Source organism: Beauveria bassiana (assembly GCF_000280675.1).
Source record: "Beauveria bassiana ARSEF 2860 unplaced genomic scaffold BBA_S00008, whole genome shotgun sequence".
NCBI classification, from domain to species: Eukaryota; Fungi; Ascomycota; class Sordariomycetes; order Hypocreales; family Cordycipitaceae; genus Beauveria; species Beauveria bassiana.
The window spans coordinates 726,415-746,315 of NW_007930843.1; the positions used below are offsets into that span (position 1 = coordinate 726,415).

At 52.4% G+C, this 19,901-nt stretch overlaps 7 protein-coding genes across 7 annotated transcripts; 4 read left to right on the top strand and 3 right to left on the bottom strand.

Moving 5' to 3' along the window:
* Window positions 1-691: 691 nt before the first annotated feature.
* On the bottom strand, window positions 692-3,592 carry BBA_03866 (uncharacterized protein; the record flags this gene model as incomplete). The annotated part of the gene is made up of 1 exon (XM_008598963.1): window positions 692-3,592. One exon carries the CDS (start codon window positions 3,590-3,592, stop codon window positions 692-694), a length of 2,901 nt encoding a protein of 966 aa, XP_008597185.1.
* Window positions 3,593-4,671: 1,079 nt separating this feature from the next.
* Window positions 4,672-6,076, top strand: BBA_03867 (host-specific AK-toxin Akt2; the record flags this gene model as incomplete). Its single annotated transcript, XM_008598964.1, has 3 exons — window positions 4,672-4,866; window positions 4,954-5,092; window positions 5,178-6,076. 3 exons carry the CDS (start codon window positions 4,672-4,674, stop codon window positions 6,074-6,076), a joined length of 1,233 nt encoding a protein of 410 aa, XP_008597186.1.
* Window positions 6,077-6,550: 474 nt separating this feature from the next.
* BBA_03868 (piwi domain-containing protein) lies at window positions 6,551-10,034 on the bottom strand (the record flags this gene model as incomplete). Its single annotated transcript, XM_008598965.1, has 2 exons — window positions 6,551-9,554; window positions 9,604-10,034. 2 exons carry the CDS (start codon window positions 10,032-10,034, stop codon window positions 6,551-6,553), a joined length of 3,435 nt encoding a protein of 1,144 aa, XP_008597187.1.
* Window positions 10,035-11,854: 1,820 nt separating this feature from the next.
* BBA_03869 (cytidine and deoxycytidylate deaminase zinc-binding region) lies at window positions 11,855-12,364 on the bottom strand (the record flags this gene model as incomplete). Its single annotated transcript, XM_008598966.1, has 1 exon — window positions 11,855-12,364. One exon carries the CDS (start codon window positions 12,362-12,364, stop codon window positions 11,855-11,857), a length of 510 nt encoding a protein of 169 aa, XP_008597188.1.
* A 481-nt stretch (window positions 12,365-12,845) lies between these two features.
* BBA_03870 (chaperone protein dnaJ 6) lies at window positions 12,846-13,800 on the top strand (the record flags this gene model as incomplete). Its single annotated transcript, XM_008598967.1, has 2 exons — window positions 12,846-12,981; window positions 13,049-13,800. The coding sequence occupies 2 exons, from the start codon at window positions 12,846-12,848 to the stop codon at window positions 13,798-13,800; spliced, it is 888 nt and encodes a 295-aa protein (XP_008597189.1).
* Window positions 13,801-14,166: 366 nt separating this feature from the next.
* Window positions 14,167-14,982, top strand: BBA_03871 (OB-fold nucleic acid binding domain-containing protein; the record flags this gene model as incomplete). Its single annotated transcript, XM_008598968.1, has 2 exons — window positions 14,167-14,293; window positions 14,351-14,982. The coding sequence occupies 2 exons, from the start codon at window positions 14,167-14,169 to the stop codon at window positions 14,980-14,982; spliced, it is 759 nt and encodes a 252-aa protein (XP_008597190.1).
* Window positions 14,983-15,919: 937 nt separating this feature from the next.
* On the top strand, window positions 15,920-19,099 carry BBA_03872 (glycosyl hydrolase family 81; the record flags this gene model as incomplete). Its single annotated transcript, XM_008598969.1, has 3 exons — window positions 15,920-18,543; window positions 18,604-19,028; window positions 19,083-19,099. 3 exons carry the CDS (start codon window positions 15,920-15,922, stop codon window positions 19,097-19,099), a joined length of 3,066 nt encoding a protein of 1,021 aa, XP_008597191.1.
* Between the last annotated feature and the right edge of the window lie 802 nt (window positions 19,100-19,901).

The following is a 19,901-nucleotide window of genomic DNA, read 5'->3' on the forward strand; positions in this document are numbered from 1 at the left end:
TGGTCCCAGGATCAATCGACGGAAGTGGTGAAGAATTCGGTCCAACGGGGAGGCCAACAGGGCATGTCCAACGCTACACCACTGTAGGTACGTCTGCCCCTAATTTCTCCGATGTGCATGCTAACACCTTGTATGTACTTCGTAGGCAAGTAAGTAAGGTACTTACTCGGGCCGCCCAGGCGCTACTTTGTAACTCGGCCATCCACATCCATATCAGGAACCGGCCACCCCGGCCAGGAACCAGGCTTATCAGCATCTACAGGAATTAAAGCATTATTTACTAATAAACCTACTACTATAGATTATATATATATATTAAAAAGAACTATATCTAATATCTTTTTTATAAAGAATCTAAAAGTCTTTACCCCTTTTTTTTTTCTTAATCTTTGTTAATGAGTTATTTTATAAACTAGTTATGTGTAACTTCTTTGTAGGGTAGTAGGTGTAAGTGGAGCTCTATCCTTCCCTGGCTAATTAGCGTGTGCGATAAGCTTCCTGAGCAGGGTTGGCTGGTTCCTGACCTGGGTGGTTGAGTTACTGCAATTCATGCTCATCGATGTATTGGACAATATCCTAGACGGATTTGATTACGAGGTGTGCGTACTACTCTCCGCCCTACCAACCTAAATAGTATAATCAAGTGACGCTTTTGGATGGCAAGCGAGAGCCGCGTCTTGTAAATACACACTCACCCACTCCAACGCACCTTTTCCTCAGCCAACGTGCGGTACAATCCCAGCGACAAAAACTCTTCCTCGGCTATATACCCACCAAACAAGTCTTCCAGCTCGCCGTCAAACATTTTGGCAGCCCAGGTTCTATTCGATACGGACCAATCCGCGCACGGCTCCGTCAGCAGCGTCTCGTAAAAGTCTCTCATGGCCGCGCTCTGCTCTTCCGTTGTGCCCATGTAGGTGCTCAACGACATAAACTGCGGAACCCCATTGACTGATCTGGCGAGATCCGGCAAATTTCCATCATCTTGCTCCTCAGAGTCCTCCTCCTCCTCCACCCCCTCGGTCCGTTTAGAACCTATCCTGTTCCTGTGCCTCTTGCTGTTGAGTCTGGCGATAAACTGCTTGCTCTCCTTGCGGTAGCTCTCTGAAATGGCCGTGTTGAGTCGCTTCAGTGCTTCCTGCATAGGGGGCAGAGGCTTCTGGTCGTCGTTTATGTCGTTTTTGGGCAGCTGGATAAACTGCGCAAATGCAGGTGCCGGGTTCGCCAAGCCCAGGCCACCGTACTCGACGCCCATGTACAAGAAGCAGTCGGGGACTTGGTCCTCACTATAATTAGCCTCAAACCGTTCCTTGATTGTTTTTCGTACGTGGTCCGCGACGTTTCCGGCTGAGCTTTCGACGCCGTCGCTGCGGTAGAGGTGTCGTTGCGCGTGCTGCAGCGCTTCCAACACCATGACGGGGTGGTCATCGCCCAATCCCACAATCACGGGGCCAAAATTGTTTGGCAGGAAATTCTTCATGTATGCATTGTAAGCTTGCACGTGCGACATGACGGACGTGCGTGTCTGCAGTTGGAATCGCAACTCATCCATGTGATCCTCAATCGCAGCCTTGTTGGACATCCACTTCCACTGCTTGTCGTCGAACAGCAGAAACCCCCATTTCACCTTTCCTTCAGGGAGGCGCGCCAGTTCCTCTTTCGATGCTGGCTTATATCGGGGGTTGGACTCGTCAATAGCGTGGGCAAAAGCAGTCTTGTCCTTGTTCAACTGCAGTCCCATGATTTGGGTGAATTCGCGTATCGTTTCCCATGCAGCCACACACTGGGACGGCTGGCCCCAGAACCACAAATCGTCGTGGTTACGGTAAAGATGGGATCCGCCTGTCCTTTGATTGACTGCAAAGTCCAGTACAAACAGCAGCAACTCTGAAATGCCGTCAGTAAGCTGAAAAGATACCGGGATGCCAGTCTTTCGAGTGAGCACGGCTCCATCCTTGCCGTCTTCTTGAAACTGTATGTGCATATCGAGAAATGCTTTGGTGAATTGCACAAGCTCCTTGGGGAAGTGGAAATACTCCATTATCGCGGTGAGAGTCGAATGCGGAAGAGAAGGCCCAAACCACTCAAAGTCGCTCTGCAGCAGGCAAAACTGTCCATGAACAATTTTTTGAACACTCATTTCAGCAGAACAAACACGAAGAATGTCAGTTTTCAGATTGACGACATTAGGTGGACCGTCTATAAGATCTGTCAGGTTCGCCTGGACTTGATCTTCGTCGTTATCTGAGCCATCGCCATCATAGCGTCCCACTCCGCTATTCTCATCCGTCATGCTCGTGGGCAGTCGCGGAGAAAAGAAGATCTTCTTGTATATGCCATTCCGTAGTTCTCTAGTCGAGTTGTTTGCTGTTTGATTGGTAAAGTTGGGAATTTGCGCTTCGATTGCCGCGGTGCGATTTTCGTCCTCCTTGGCCTTCCAGACGCCAGCAACAGCCTCACTCCAAGCCTTTTCAAGCGCGTTGGATATAGTCACCGAGATGGCTTGCCCAACGCATTGTATCAAAATGGAGTCAAGCAGTTCAATGTCCATGTACACACGGTACTTGCCATTGATTGCCTTGCGCATCTGCGCTTTGATTGGGCTGTCGCCCCAGGACCACCGCTCGATTGCCGCCAGCTTCAAATCAATCTTCAAGATGTCGGCAATCTCGCTGAGCACGTCTTCTCTGTTGCCGAGATCAATCATGGCGCGGCGCTTCTCACTGGTCAGTTGGTCAGCGCTGAGAATGGCTTTGATAGCAGCCTTGACGGTAGCCACGGTAACAGGAATCGCGCCTTTGGAGCTGTTGAAGACAGATTTGCGCATTTTCCGCAACAGTGTCGTGCGCAAGTCTGCCAGTTCCTCGATAGAGCTGCTTGGCTTATTGTGAAGCGGGCCAGAGTGGAATAGCTCGTCCAGAAATTCAACAATCTGATCCTTGTCACTAGTCCGAAGGTTCGTGACCAAGCTTTCCCAGACTTGCCTCTGCTCGTGCATTTCTTTGCGACCGACAGATACGGCACCCTCGTCTTCCGACGCGGCGTCCGACTGGCCTGCCACCTGTTTTGCCGACGCAATCGTATCCGAAAGCTCGCCAAAGCGAAAGTCGGCCCATTCATTCGTCAGTTTCCCAAACAGTATGGTGTATTCCATACGGCGCTGGGACTGATGCAGATATGCGAGGAGCTCATTGCGCCATGACAAGGCGGCCGACGCAGAAAACCCCGATGAGTACTTGGCATTGGATAGCATGCGTTCGATGGTGTTGAGGCGATTTTGAAGACCCTCGAAAGCACCAGCAAATGCCCTTGTGTGGCCACCTTTGGCTCTGATGCCAGCACGGGTGCTGACATCTATGCTGGGCGCGCCAGCATAGGCCTTTCGTACTGCAGTGAGCAAGTTGGCCACATCTGCTTCGAGATGCTGCTGATTGGCATCGAGCATGTCTGGCTTGCACGCCAGTTTCCGCTCTGCTTCGCCTACATGGCTTTTGATGTCCTGCAAGCGAGCCTCTGCCTTGTCCCATTTGTTTGTCGTAACATGTTTCATGGTAGACAGGATCGTTGCTGAAGAGGAAGCGGCGTTGGCCATGGCTGCTGTAGAGGTTGCCGATGAACTAGAAAAGAGACGAAGTAGGGAAGATGTTTGTTTGGTGGGTGGTTGCTCAAAACCCTTGAGTTAGCAGCTGCGGAAACTGCGCTGAAGGTTGATGCACACCCCATTGTTTGACTGCGCTACTGCAACCTTTATAGACGTTGGCCAGGTATGAAGATTGCCTTGCACTGGCTCGACCAAGTCTGGCGCTACTGCCAACTTTCGGCGAGCAGAATACAGTTTTACCAAACTCGAGATGGCGGCAGTGACTCACGCGGCAATAGCAAAGCCTTGCAGCTTGCCGTTTTGCCGACCCTTTCATTAGTTTTCAGCCCTGTATACCGTTAACTACCTGACCGGGCCTCGCCGAGTGGCTCACCGCTCGGCCATTAGTTTCCGCTACAGTGGGTTGCCCACTGTAGTATAGGCAGCAGCGTGAGCTTGTCTGTACTTTCATCTCATCTTTGTGCACAGCAACACCCAATGCTACAAGGAAATTCGGCCGAATATATGCGACGCAGTCTGATCCCTCGTAACATCGAATGCGCCCATAAATTATTTTTACACTTTTCCATCAAATGGCTGCATGGCCATGACAAGGGCATCTTCTGTTGGTGATACGACTGCAGGATTCAGTCGCCAGCACAATTTAGTCAGCCACTTTATTACCGTAACACTGCTACAATAGCTCTGTCACTGCGCTACATTCGCCCTCATGATGTCTCATAATTATCGATATACACATATGACGGCCCAGAAAGGCTGCGGAACTTCTCCACATTCGTTCCCAAACTAGCTGCTAACTAGCCTCGGCTAACTACCTAGCCGCCAGGTTGACAGCGCGATAGACTTTCATCTGCAACAGCTCCCACGTTCTTCAATATTCAACGCTGCCCGAGTAAACGATTCCTGCCATCTCCCGCTACCAAGATCCTTCAAAGGGCTTCTTCGCTGTCGTCTCTCTCACCAGCTGCCTCATTGAACGCAGAGCCAACTTGTCTGCGCCCGTGTCTCAGCCCAGGCCCAACGGACCATCAATAATTAAAGAACGTACCTTTTTTGCCAGAAACTTACCCATGGCCTCATCAGTCTTTGACATCAAGGAGCACGTCATCCCCGGCGAGCACACGCGCGAATATGCGCGCGCAAAAGCCAATTCTCAGGAGGAGACGCTGGTTCTCCAAGTGAAGCAATATACCCCCAAAGGCAACGGCGCGCCGCAAAAAGGCGATTTAAACATTATTGGCGCGCACGCCAATGGCTTTCCCAAAGTATGGCGACTTGCTTCACCCCCAGTGCCGAGCGATATCATTGTTCATCGTGGCCACCAGTAATCAAGCAACTGACGTGTAGAATAGGAATTGTATGAACCGTTGTGGGAAGAATTGGCAAAGAGCCTTGCCAGCAAAGGCGTCCGTATCGGCTCAATCTGGATAGCAGACTGTGCTTGGCAGGGCCAGAGCGGTATATTAAACAAAGATAGGCTCGGCGACGACCGTAAGTTTCGCCTTGCTCTTCAATTCACTCTCAAAAAAAAAAAAAAATAGCGTCAGAAAGAGCTTACATGACGGGGAAAACACAGCCAGCTGGTTCGACTACTCCAGAGACATGCTCCAGATGATCAACCACTTCCGCATGCCGCGGCCGCTCCTCGGCATCGCCCACTCCTTTGGCGCCTGCGCCCTCGTCAACCTCGCCTTGTTCCATCCGCGCCTCTTTAGCTCCCTCGTCCTCATTGACCCCGTCATCAACATGCACAACCCCGGCGCCATCCAGGGCTACATGCAGCCGCCCTCGATGAGCGCCAAGCGCCGCGACGTCTGGCCCAGCCGCGCCGCCGCCGCCGCCGCCATTCAAAAGAGCCCCTTTTACCAGAGCTGGGACCCGCGCGTCTTTGACCGCTGGGTTGCGTACGGCCTCACCCAATGCGCACCGGACAACCCCCAAGTCACCCTCACCACCACCAAGCACCAAGAGGTGTTTACGTTTGCGCGCCCGAGCTACCACGCGGTCACCAGCGACGGCAAGAGCATCGCGGACATGGACCTCGTCCCCGATATGGATCTCACCCATGGCGTGCTGACGCCCATCTATCGCCCAGAGCCGAGCCTCGTGTTTAATCGGCTGCCGCACCTGCGGCCGCATGTCCTGTGGGTGTTTGGCGGCGACAGCTACATGTCGTTTGAGGCGATGCGCGGCGAGAAGCTCAAAGCTACCGGCACCGGCGTTGGTGGCAGCGGCGGTGTTGCGGCCGGGCGCGTGACGCACGTCGTCGGCGAGGGCTGGGGCCATCTCATCCCGCTCGAGGCCCCGGCGTTTGTCGCCGAGGCCGCGGCAGAGACCGCGGCAGAGACGGTCAAGCGATGGCAGGTCGAGGAGCGCGCGTACGAGGCGTGGACGAGGAAGCCGCTGGCGGAAAAGTCGCAGATACGCCCAGAGTTGCTCGACATCATGGCCAAAGCTCTAAAGCCCAAGATGTAAGCCTCTGGGGGGGGGGAGCTGGCAGTTTCTAGTTTTCTAATATTTGGGGATTCATTTAGTTAGTTAGTTCAAGGAGTTTTGCGTCCCAAAAATAGATCTCATGATATCGGGCCCTTCAAATCGTGCAACACTACTGACAGTAAGACCTCGAAATATAAAAAAAAAATGACAGAGTCAAAGTACTATCAGACTAGCGAGCAGACACTAAACGAATGTGTGAATGTGTGAATGTGTGAATGCTTTTTTCCTTCATATCCAATCTGCAACATTCATGCACAATTTTTGCCCGTCAACTTGGATCCTTTTCATATCCAATCCATGCACAATCTTTATCTTTCACCGTAGATTCAACCACTAAATAAAATCCTCCAAATATTCAATTCATGCACAATCTTAACCCTTCCCCGTAGATTCAACCACCAAATAAAACCCTCCAAATTTTTTTCAGGCACGCGCTCCAAACAGCAGTGCGCATCAAATGTAATACATGGTATCTCTGAGATTCGGGTGAATCTCGCGCGCCACAGCAGGGCCGTGCATACTCGAGCCGGACCGCTCGCTGGCCGCATCATCAGGAACCGCATACTCGGGGCGGTGGGCTCGGGCGCGCTCGCAGACAATGTCGGCGTAGTAGGCAGGCGGGCAGATGCTGACGGCCTTTGTGGCCCTGCCAAACAGATAGCAAAGCTCATGGGTGAGCTTCTGCAGCTCATTGGCGGCCTGCAGCCCATACTCTGGGCGGAATACCTCGTCGAGCAGGACGGTGTAGTGTGCCGGGCGCGCCGTGCCCTTGAAGACGTCGTGAGCCGTGAGGTAAAAGTCCCAGTACCGCGCCTGGGTCACGCCTCGGTCGACAACAGTGCCGTTTTCAATGTTGCCCGAGCGGGTCATGTGCTGCTCCTGGGCAGGATAGAATCGAGTCTGGTGGCGCTTGACCGAGACAATAATGGTCAGCTTCGGCGGCTTGTCGCCAAACTTTTTCTTGCAGGCCTTTCTGATCAGCGGCAGCTCATCCGTGAGCACTGTGGCGAATTGGCTTTCCGAGACTCCGTCGCGATATATGACAATGTTTTTCAAAGGTTTGCCCTTGTTCTTGTAATTCTTTTGCCAAAGGTCAATGCGAGAGGCAAAATGCTGCTCGAGCACAGCGCCAAGCATCTCCTGCTTCGACGCCTGCTCCCAGGTGACAGACGGCCATTGGCCAAGCTCGCTGTCGATGCTCGAGACCAGGCCGACCAGGCTTGGAGGACCAGTAGCACCCTTGGGTATGTCCATGTTGGTAGGATGCGTAACATCATATCCTACAAACATGGTGTTTCCTTTCTTCAAGATGTCGAGCTCATCGCGAAGCTTGTGGTTCACCCCCCCAAACTTGAGATTGACCTTGATGCCAAGATTCGCAAAATTCCCAATCTGGGGCTTAGTCAAGTGTTGGCTTACCATACAGCTGGTGTGAATACCGTAGACACAGTCGCCCAAAGTCTTGATGCGGTTATACAGAGGCCCAGAGTCCCTCTCGCGCAAGATGAAAATGATCAACTGCACGTCCTTGCTCTTGCTCTGTTTGAAGATTGCGTCCATGCTCTGGATGCTATCGGGCGCATCCAACTTCTTACTGAAGCACGGTTCATTCGCTATGTCGATACCCATATTCTGCCAAGCGAAAACCATGGCGTCGACTTGTTCTGGTGTGATCCAATGACAGTCAATCTGCACATACGCCCAATTCTGAATGCTTCGACCAGGCTTGGCAACACAGCATTTGATCATGTTCCAGCTGGCTTTGGCGGGCTCGACGTATTTTTTCGTCTTTCCGGCTGTAAGATATTGGATCATTGGTGGTTGCATAACCCGGGCATGCACAGCGAGAAGCTGCTTGGAAACAGACACTCCAAATTGCTCGAGCAGGGGGTCGTCGTGACCCAAGAACTGGCGACCCTGTTCGACAATCGTTTTGGCATTGGAGATTGGGGGCCGGCAAGCAGATTGCATCATCAGTTTGGTCTCACCCCCATCCAGTTTGAGTTTTGCAGACTGCCCATGCTGGATCATGACATTTTCAGCGGGAAAGTACGAGATTTTATCACCTTGACCAAACCTGAAAACCGGGTAGTTGCCCAACTGCTTTCCGTATTTGGTTTTGTAGTGCTGCCGGACTGACACGTACTTTTTGTCGTCTGCATTCCAGAATTCGATATGCTCCGGACCGCAAACTTCCCAGCCCTTTGCAAATCGATCAGGATGTTCTCCCGGGCCGCTCTTTTGCTTCTTCATTGCGGACTGAATCACCAGGCCTTGAATCGTCTTGAAACGCTCCACTTTACGGCCACTCGGAGTTTCGAATGTGACGACAGCCCGAACCTTGTTGATGTACTTGGAAAATATTTTGAGGGCTGCAATCGTGTCATATCTTTGCATGTCGATTTTGCCGGCGCCATAGGGACCAAGACCCATCACCTTAAATAATTCTATGGCTTTTCCACCGAACTTGAAGACACCATGCGTGACCTGAGTGTTGAGAAGAATACGGCCCGATGCCAGACGAGCTGACTGGAAGAATCCTCGAGCAGCGACAAGAGGACGCTGATCCCACAGAAGCTTCGCAATGTCCGCGCTAGGGCCATCGCCAAACGGATACAGTCTGGACGATCCAACGGCGCTGACATCGGTGCTGGATCGCGGGCGAAAGCTGAGGACCATGTTGAGGACATCGACCACTTCAGGGTGGCGAGGGAACACAAGGTCGTTCTCGGCCACTTTCATATGTGTCACGTATTCGAGGACCTCGGACAGCTTCACAGGTACTGCGTCCGTGAGTTGAACATCGAAAAGCTCCTCACGACGCGGCGCTCCATCCTCGATAGCGTCCTCGTATAAAACCACTCGGATAGGACCCTTGTCCAGATGCAGCTCCTTCAAGGAGATGATCTGGCTCTTGAACTCGCTGACGACCAGTTTGCCGCTATTCAACGCCGTCTGCGCATCGAGCTTCGCTTCCGTGGCATTCTTGACTTCCTCCTTGGCCTCGGCAGCTGCCTTTCTGCCATTTGCAGCTTTTTCAGCCTGCTTCGCCCGTTCGAGCCTTGTTTCGGCCTCTTCGAGGGCTTGCGCCGGCGCAGCACGTATCTGCTCCAGCAGTTTTGCAATTACAAAATGCAGCTTCCGTCCACGAACCTCGGTCTGTGAAAAGCTCTTGTTCTTTTCATCTTGAGGATTGACCTTGGTGATTTTGAGGCCATGCCTGAACAGCATCACGGGCTGAGCTTTGACTTCAAAGAAGTTTGCCCACACGACAACCTTGTTGCCTACGGTTCCAAAAGCAGGTCGAGCAGGAAGAGGTTCGTCAAACTTGTACTCGCGCGAGGACTTTCCATTACCAGCGGCGATGCGCTTGACAAGCGCATCACCCTGCGGTTTGACAAGCATGTCCTCGGACTTGGTCACCTCGGAGTCTGGTACCGGACTCTGGTCTGGGGCACTGTATATGGGTTAGCGTCGATTTCTTGAGTTATATAGGTCGAACTCACGAGAAGCATTCAGGACGCCGATCGTCATTGCCTCCTCCACCTCTTCCGCCTCCGCGACCCCCTTGGTAGGGCCGTCCACCACCTCGTCCGCCTCGCTCGCGGTTTGGAGCAGAAAAGCTGCCCTGGTACGGAGTATCGTTGCCGCCTTCACGATTTCCGCGATATCCACCGCCACGCTGTCCACCACCACGCTGTCCATTGCTGCGCTCTCCGCCGCCGCGGTCTCCTCCGCCGCGATATCCGCCGCCGCGCTCTCCACCGCCTCGATATCCGCCACCGCGCTCTCCGCCGCCGCGATATCCGCCTCCGCGATGTCCGTCCCCTTGCGAGAAGTTGCGACGGCCATCATCGCCACCACCGCCTCCGACATCACCGCCCCCTCGGCCACCTCTATGATTGCGGCGGCCTCGGCCTCCACGGCTGTCAGACATGGTTGCTGAATGATAGTTGAGAATGAGCTGCCCAGAGCCAAGAAAAGGCGCTGCTAGATATCGTTCAAGTGTCCCTTGTACGAGGATCGCTGGCTGGTTTGCAGATCCGCTAGATGTACCAGCACTTTCGGAAAGCCAGTCGGGCTTTATATACTGCACAGCGACCCAAGGGGTCACACGCGGTGAGATGTGCAAAGCGTTGGGGCAGAGGCGCGAGGAGCAGTCAACGATCGCGCACACCCGCAACGGCAGAAGCGCCTCGAGTAAAATATGAGAAGCAAGGGAGCGGGTAGTCTGTGAAGCGTAAGACTAGCATGAAACGAAGGATGAATCGATTTAGTTAGTGCTGTTTTGCTCAGGAGGTCTTCACGCCTGGGCGTGGTGTAGTGATGAAGAAGCGGACAAGTATTTGAACTAGTTGGGATTGCTGTGGAGAGAAATTATTGGCGCCCGCACTTAGGCGACCAGTAGCACTGAAAGACAAGCTTTCGATGATGAACTTATACGTCAATCACTCGTCCTTGTCCTCGAACTCTGCACTTTTCTGTTTGGCCTCGCATTTTGCCGCCGTATACGCTGTTCTTTGAAGAAGCCTTGAAGACGCCTATCGGCTTCTTCAGAATTTGCACGCCCGGCCTGAGCCATTCAGCAAACAATTCCAGCCGCCTTCTCGTCGTCGCCACTGTCGGGCGTGATCTTTCGAGATGACTCGTTGTGTCTTACATTCTTGTTTATGGGCGGGTATTATCTGTGCTTCCCGGATATCGTGAGGCAGCATTGTGTCATGGCGGGTACTTAACCGCTGTACAACGCAGCCATGTCACACAGCGTTTGCGTTTTCTTCATTGCGAGGACCGCTCGTGCGCTCGTGGTTTTTCATGTAGTGAGAAGGGCTTGTCTGAGATTGTGATGCGGAATGCCAGCCGCCGCATGCTGTGCGACTGTGATGCTGTAGGGCATTGGACTGGCGATGCGTTTTTGTCTCATGAGTCTTACGTGCGCCCGAATTCGTACCAATCCTATTCTGCATAGCAATGCCTGTCTGCATGGGAAGTTCCAGATGGATAGACTGAGGAATGTCTGAGTGGCCCGTTGTTGCAGGCAAACATCACCATCCCGTCCCCCACATAAGCGACGAGTTATCAGTGCTTTGGGCACTGGGAGACCTTGGTCGTCAGTTGTTCAATCCTTTTGTCTTCATCACTTGCTTTGACTTATGAATAACAACGATTAAGCTGGAGCAGGGGCGCAGAATGGCTGATGTGCTCGCCCAACAATGTGACAAGCATCACTTTGACCCACATGATATGAATCAGAAGAACCATGATTGTTTCTTAGAAGGTTTCTTGTGCTGGCTGTCGAGGGCAGGGTATGCAGTGCAACCGCAGGGCGGCCACACCGAATGTTGTGCGACGTAGCATGTCTTCTAGAGCTCTTTGGCAATCTGCGCTTTCTACGGAGTACGAGTACTGTCATTGTGTTGTTAGGCACTGGTTCATATTGACACAGACTTTCGTATATATGTAGATTTGGTACGTACGGACCGTGCCTGAGGTGCGCCTTGGCGCAAGAGGCAAATCGCACCATCGTATCCGTTTCACCAGGCTATAGCACATGACTGAAGCGTAAGTCAAGGTTGCACATGATAGTATGACAGCTATCCCAACTTGCTCGCGGCTCTTCTAAAATGAATGCTCAGCGTATGCTGTCCAACAGAAACCAGAAAACACCCTGTCTTCAACACAAGTGTGCAACACAAGTGTAAAATGCATTGCATGACATAGCATCTTGTGTAGACACACAACTCTTGGTTTCGCTGCCTATGCTTCTGGTGCTAGGTGGCCAGCTGTAGCAATCTGGAGAATTTCGGCCTCCAACCCAGGTACCAGATGGACCTCTATTCCGGCATCTTCCAGTACGCGACGGCCCGTGTTTTGTCCAACAAACGTTTCCGGTTCTTGTACTCCCACGTATACCTTGGTGATCCAAGTCTTTTGCCGTAACACCCGCTCGATGCAGGGTAATTTGCCGCTCAGCCGCTTGAAACAGGGCTCCATTGTGGTGTAGAGAGCGTGGGGGCTGTTCATGGCCTCGGCAAGATGCTCTTCGGAGGTTGAATGATGCTCGGCAAGCTTTATAAAACAGCTTTCTTCGGCATGTGTGTTTCCGGGACATTCCAAGGTGAAGCCGTCTGTGGTTATTGATGAATCGTCGAGCTTGACCAGCACAGCGCCAACTCGAAAATTGGTCGGCTTTGGCGGAGACTTGGTAGCCAGACCCATGGCGTATCGCATGGCAGCGACGTGGTCGTCCTTTTGAAACGTCTTCATATTGAGTACATGTCGATTCAGAAGCAGCTATAGGGGGGAACAAGACAATTGGGAGATGGGTTATGCCAGGTAATGTAAATGCTCTCCTGCCGTTGTAGCTTCTAGTTAGGGTAAACACTGAAGCCCCGCCAGAATTCGAGCAGACTTGAGCAAGTTGTGGCAGTCGGATGTCCGGCAGCGACGCCATCCAAAAGCGACGAAAAATACCGCAAGATAATCTCTTTATATCTCTGTATAGCGAGATAATTCTCGCGTTGAATAGTGAAGCCAGGCTACTCTAGATTTTTTTTATCACCCTTGAAAACTGAGTGTCGGGTGAAGAGCTTCTGGTGGGCAGCCTGAGGACTCCACTATGTACCTAAGTAGAGCTGTAGAGCTGCGCTGGCTCACCCAAGCCTCAAGACGCGTTCACGCGTAAAGAGCAGCAAGCCGAGCCGAATCTCGCACCTACATCACCAGCACCATCACAATACCGCCCGTGATGTCAGATCGAGAGGACAGCGTTGAGGGCGCCCCCCCTACGATTGAGCCATATGAGGTCCTTGGGCTTGAGCGCACCGCGACAGCAGACGACGTCAAGAAGGCCTATCGCAAGGCGGCGCTAAAGCATCATCCAGGTAGGAGGATCGCCTGTATTTTTCACTGCCGCCAGTGTAACTGACGGATTATGTTTGCACGTTTCAGACAAGGTTGCAGATTCCGAGCGCGCCAAAGCCCACGAAACGTTCCAGTCTGTTGCATTTGCCTACGCGGTGCTGTCAGACCCTGCCCGCAGGAAGCGATACGACACAACCGGCTCCACGGCAGAGTCCATTGTCGACTCGGATGGCTTCAACTGGAGCGAGTTTTACCGCGAGCAGTTTAAAGACGCCATTTCGACCGACGCGATTGAAAAGTTTGCCAGCAAGTACAAGGGCTCCGACGAAGAAAAAGACGATGTGCTGGTTGCTTACGAGCAGTGCGCCGGCGACATGGACGCTCTTTTTGAGCACGTCATCCTAAGCAGCGTCGTCGAGGACGAGGAGCGCTTCCGCGCCATCATCGACCAGGCGATCAAGGATGAGGACGTACCCGCGTTCAAGGTCTACACGAAGGAGCCCAAGCTGAAGCGCGCCGCCCGTCTGAAGCGCGCCCGCAGCGAGGCTGCCGAGGCTGAAGACTACGCCAAGGAGCTGGGTGTCCATGACCAGATATTTGGCAGCAAAAAGGGAAAGAAGAACGACAAGGCTGGCTCGGAAGATGCCTTGGCGGCCCTGATCCAGCAGAGACAGCAGAATCGCTCTGAGAGCTTCTTTGACCACCTCGAGGCCAAGTACGCGGCACCAAGCAAGGGAAAGAAGGGGAAGAAGAGAGATGTAGAGGAGGAGCCGTCGGAAGAAGCTTTCCAAGCCGCCGCCGCCAAACTGAAGGGTGGTTCAAAGAAACGCCGTAAATAAGCGGATGGTTCTGACTGGTCTTTATCTCATTTAAGCATGGCGTTGGGATACTTTGATCGTGAAATTAAAACAAAGCTTGGCGCAGTTGGCTAATTAAACCCAAAGGGATAGATTCAATCAATTTATTAAAGATAGATCTGAGCATTTCTAAATTTTGCTTCACCTCATGCGTGCCCGAGATGTTAATTAGATAATAATCGCTGGGCGACTCAGTATGGCGGGGCAGCCTAGCCAAGTCGCTGGTGCAACGGCGCTGCGTGAATGCGCCCGCGACTAAATATTGACCTTGCAACATCCTCCGGCATTCGGCCTCTTTTCGCGACGCAGCATGGCCAGCGGCCAATTTGTCTTGAGCGTCATCATGCCATGAGCGACAGGCTAGGAGTGGTGTTTTATCCGCGATACTGCTTTCACCTGGCCCCGACTGCCAAGGGGTGGTGCTTTCTACGTGTCAAGGACCTATTTACGCTGGAACAGCCAGATGGCTTTGAAGGTATGCGCGCCCCTTTTCGCCACTAACTCCGATGCTTGCTGACCGGCGTTACTGCAGGCGAGGGTTTCTATTTCCACCGCAATTTGCCAATCAAATGGGTTCGTATTGTCGGTGTGATTGTGGCGATCGACGATTTTGCCGGCCTCCGCGCGATGACGATTGACGACAGCAGCGGTGCTTGCATAGAGGTGATTTCCTCGTCGGCCATCCCGACATTATGTCCGGATGGGATGGAGCCCGCAGAAGCGACAACAGGCCTGGCGGCGCAGCCTAACGCACCATACGACTACGTCGACGTGGGCTCCGTCGTGGACGTCAAGGGGGCCCTGACCACATTTCGCGATGTCAAGCAGCTCAGGGTGGAGAAGATGGCTGCTATCCGCGGAACGGCGGAGGAAATGAGGCTCTGGGCCAAGAGGAGCGCTTTTCGGACGGACGTGCTCGAGAAGCCCTGGGTCGTGCCGGACAAGACGCTTCGCAAGTGCCGTAGGGAGGCGGAGCGGTCAGAGGCCGAGATGGAGAGAAAGAAGAAGCGCCTCAAGGCTGCCGCTTACGTGCAAAAGGGAGACGAGACAAATAGGAGACAGGGTGCGGTGGAGGCAAGACGCAGGAAGCCGAGCAGAGAAGGAGTTGAGGTTCTGAAAGCCCTGGCAAGCTCCAAGGGAGGCTATAACGCTTTAGGGCTTTGAGGGAAGTTGTATAATATTATTATTGACGGGACTCGTGACGCCCCCGGACGAATTTGATGGGACTAGGATGGGACTTGGCATCTACTGATACCCCGTTGGATAAATCACAATAGAAAATTGGAACTGCAATCTCCTTTTTTGCTTTTATTTCCAGGATCCTCTCCATGGCGATGAACCATATTGAATCCCCACGGACGGTTTAATTTAATAAAGTGTGGCATTTATCTCTGACGCATACATAGCTATAGCCTATCGCGGAATCTGCCTTTCCGAGCCGCTACCATCGCCTAGGTGCCTAGTTCCACGGAAGGTGCGGTAGCGACGACATACGAATGGTGCATCCTTTCGAACCCCGCGCAAGCAATTCGTCTCGACTCTTGCAAACCTAAAATCCATCCTATCCACTCCCTATCATACCTCGAAAAGCCTTTCTATTAGTAGTCGCAGCAACAGGGGCAGGAAAAAAGGTTTGTTTCCATCGCAACCAGGGGTCTGCCTCTCCGGGCCGAAAAGCAAGACGCCACGCCATTCTCCGCCAGGTTGACTATTTTGGACCCTGTTGTCTCGGCCCCAGCCCCGAAAACTTTTCTGTGAGTGACAGGTTTTTTTTTATACGGAGTATGGATCTCGTCATTATGTGCTGCCCACATTCTTTGCGTCTTTACGTATTATCGCGTGGATCCTGGTCGGCCGGGGGTTTTGGACTACCACCGTAGTGAGACTCGTTGTTCTGCCCTCGACTGGAATGGGGGTCTATTTCGTACACTTGGGCTGCCACGAGGGGCTTGGCCCATAACCGCGGATCATCCATCGTCTTCATATATGGGCAATTGGCTGCTGTTTGGGGAGATTGTCTTGTTTCCTGTTCTGAAGTGATCGCATATCTCGCTGTACTTGAATAATTTCTGTCCGTGAGAGGCAGATTAGAAGAGCAGCCATGCGTTTCTCTACCGTGTTATTGGGTTCCGAGGCGCTGACATTGATCAAAGCATCGGGTCTCGCCAAGGGCCATTCATCACTATTCAAATCGAATCGCCCGACAATCACCAGCACCGTCACTATACTCGAGACTGCAGTGTCGAATTGCCCTGCTCCCACTTTTACGTTTTGTCCTGATGACGAACTGAACCCTTTCAATATTGGCTCGAGCACAAGTGTCCGCACTATATCGGAAACGCCCTCCACAGTTGTCTACAACGTGTCGAATACTGTCGTAGTGACGACCACCATAACCGACACAGCAACCATCTGTTACCTCCCGGAGCTTACGAGCGTCACGCCGCAGACTGATGGTGTCTTGAATACTGAACTTGGCGAACTTGGCCAACCAACTGAACAGCCTCTGCTAACTAACGCTATCCCTACCCGGTCATCTCTACCAACCTTTGCAAGCACTCTGTCTGGAACCACTGCAAAGACTACCCCGGAATCTGGATCGTCCAGCTTCGATTCTGGATCGTCCAACTTCGATTCTGAATCGTCCAACTTCGATTCTGGATCGTCCAATTCTGATTTCGAATCGTCCAATTCCGATTCTGGATCGTCCAATTCCGATTCTGCAAAGTCCAGTTTCAGCTCTGAAGCACCCTTTCCCATTGGCAACTCGTCCCTCCCCACTGGTACAGGATCCGTGACAGGCATTAGCGGAAGTCAACTTCGACCTACAGGTTCAATGAGATCTACAGGTTCAGTGAGACCTACAGGTTCAGTGAGACCTACAGGTTCAGTGAGCTCCGTTAGCGAAAAGGCGACCATGTCGGCCTCGGTCAGCCTCAACACAACTAGTTCAATTGCAAGCTCGACATCTATTCAGAGCGCAAATGCCACAAAGGAGGAAACAAATACACCAGTCATAGCGCCGGGCAACATTTTTGCCGTTGCCATTGACACCAAGCCACTGCCAGTCCAGTTTTCTTCTCGGGCTGATCATCCCGTTCCCCGTATCGGTGTTCAGACCAAGGGGCCGCTTCAGACCAACAAGTTCTACTCCAACATGTTCCTTGGAAACCAAAGAGACCCAGTTTTTACCTACCCGTACTCAGTGTCATGGGCCGACGGTACCGGAGTAAGTGGCAGCTATGGTCTGACTTGCTCGCACATCGACGAGAAGCAACGTGTGTTTGGACCGCCCAAGCATAATGTCTCGGCGTCCTACTTCATCAATCCTATTGGTATCCATTCAATGATTCTTTCGGCGAGAGAGCTTGGCAAGGGAACCAAGTTGACCCTGGACAGCATGACTGCGTCTTCGGTCCGTGCCCACCTGAGCTCAAGCAGCTCCTCAGAGCCTCTCATTTCATTCCCTCTTGTTCAGGGAATGGCCTACATTACGGCTGAGTACAATGGTGCGACACCTCTTCTGCAGACTGGCGTGTTCTTCCGAGATGTCAAGCGGTCCACTCAGAAGCCCAAGAAGAATGTCACCAAATATATTTTCATTTTGGAGGATGGGACGACATGGCGCGTCTATGGTTACAAGACCAAAGGCGACGACCTTGATCTTGAAGTCACCAATAATGGTGTGGTCACGTCGACGAAGCTTTTCTACGGTGTTCTCCAAGTTGTGAAGGAAGCTACGAGCAGCTCGGATGAGGAGAGCAAGCTTTTGGATCAAGGTGCCGGCATCTATCCCGTGACCATGAACCTATCTGGAGGTGTGCAGGGTGCCTCTGGAAGCTACGAGTTCAACTTTGAGAAGGCTGGACATCCCGAGGGAGAGCTTTTGATGTTTGCGCTGCCCCATCATGTCCAATCATTTGACGCGGCGACCTCGGGTCAACTGGCCAAGGGCGTTTCACTCATGACACCGACCAAGGGTAGAGCCACATTGGTGCAGGGTACTAAATGGACCATGGTAGAGCCTTCGATGCCTGTGAAGCTCGGATTTGCGCCTTACGACGCCCAGAAGGGCAGCGTGAGCAAGCTCTCGAAGAGCGCAAAGTCGACTATCAAGGCTGCCGCCTCCAAGGAAATTCTGCAAGACATGATCGCGGCGTCTGACCTCAACTCAATGTACTTTAGTGGCAAAGCCTTGGCCAAGTATGCGTTTATGCTCTATGTCATCAATGACATGCTTGGAGAGACGACGCTTGCACAGACTGGGCTGGGTCAGTTGAAGACAGCCTTTGCCAGATTTGCCGACAACAAGCAAAAGCATCCGTTGGTACACGAGACGGCTTGGGGAGGTGTTGTATCTTCGGGCGCCTACACAACCGGACAGCCACTGGAGGATTTTGGCAACACCTACTACAATGATCACCATTTCCACTATGGCTATCACATTCTGGCAGCTGCTGTGATTGGTCATTTGGACAAGACGTGGATCGATAAGAACAAGGACTACGTCAACATGCTGGTGCGAGATACCTCGAACCCGAGCCCCAAGGACACAATCTTCCCTGAGTGGCGGTCCTTTGACTGGTATCACGGACACAGCTGGGCCACTGGCCTCTATGCCCAGCTGGATGGCAAGAACCAGGAATCGTCTTCGGAGGATATGATGCATTCATATGGTCTGAAGATGTGGGGCAAGGTATCTGGAAACGCGTATCTGGAAGCTCGGTAAGTAAAGATGAAGCAGTCTAGAGGCAGGCATTGGCGGGCACTGACGACTTTGAACAGGGCGAACCTGCAACTGGCCATCCTGACACGAAGCGTGCAAAACTACTATTTGTATGAAGAAGACAACACAGTGCAGCCGGCGGAATTCATTGGCAACAAGGTGGCAGGCATCTTGTTTGAGAACAAGATTGACCACACGACCTTTTTTGGCAATAATATTGAATACATTCAGGGTATTCACATGCTTCCGATCTTGCCAGTGACTACGGTGGCACGCACGCCCAAGTTTGTCAAGGAAGAGTGGGAAATGTTCTTCAGCAACGGGCGTTTGGACGGGATTGACAATGGCTGGAAGTCCATTCTGCTTGGTAACCTCGCGACGATTGCGCCCAAGGAGGCGTTTGACGTGCTTAGCGGGAAGAAGTTTGACAGCAGGTGGCTGGATGGCGGTGTCTCGCTGACCTGGCTGCTTGCGTACTCTGCCGGTAAGTTTCATAAGTATGTGAATGAAGCGTATAAAGGCTAACGTGATACTCCAGCTCTTGGCGAACTGTAATGAAGTCGTAGACGAAGCTATCAACATGAGGACAAGGTGGGAGTTGGGAAAGGGGCAGAAGGTGGTGAGTGGACTTTGTATACATTCTTTAATACGCTTTACTTTTTACTTTCGAGATTGTAATTTAGACTAGACCTAGAACAGTGCAAGACTGAATCTTTTCTCTTGACTTTTAATTGTGTAAATCTAGTAGGTTTGTTGGTAGAAGTAGAAGAGGGGCCGCAGGCGAGGCGAGCTGCCTAAATAAGCTAGATCTTGGCGATTGCGGGGGAGGCAGTGCATGTCTTGATTCTTAATTTTTAGCTGCATCGGAGTTGCAGTAGCCAGGTGCAAGGGTAGCTGGGCAACTGGGCCATGTACCAGTTACGTCAGGCTTGAATGTGATGCAGGTAACAGATGCGTGCCAGTGCGTTGACGATACCATGTGATGGGGCTATCTACGAAGGATGTCCGGATGCTGCGGGTAGAAGCTGATTTCGAGTCAGGCAGACAGCGAGGCATACGCTAGCTGGTAACTAAATGGAAAGAGATGGTGCAGTCGCACAGTCTACGTGACGGGTGCCATTCTGCGTGGACGTGATTAAGGTTAGAAAATGCAGACGCGAGGAGCCTGTCGGATGCGCACGTTGTTGATGAGGGCGAGGCTTGTGGCTTGGTGATGTGTGATGAAGGTGGTTGTTTTGCACGACGTTGAGATGTGAAACAAAACGGTGCGTACCTGTAGGAACGAGGCTGGTGGACCTGGAAGCGGGAACGTGGGAGACGACAAGAGGAGGCCTCCCAAAGCTCCCAGAGTCCCAGA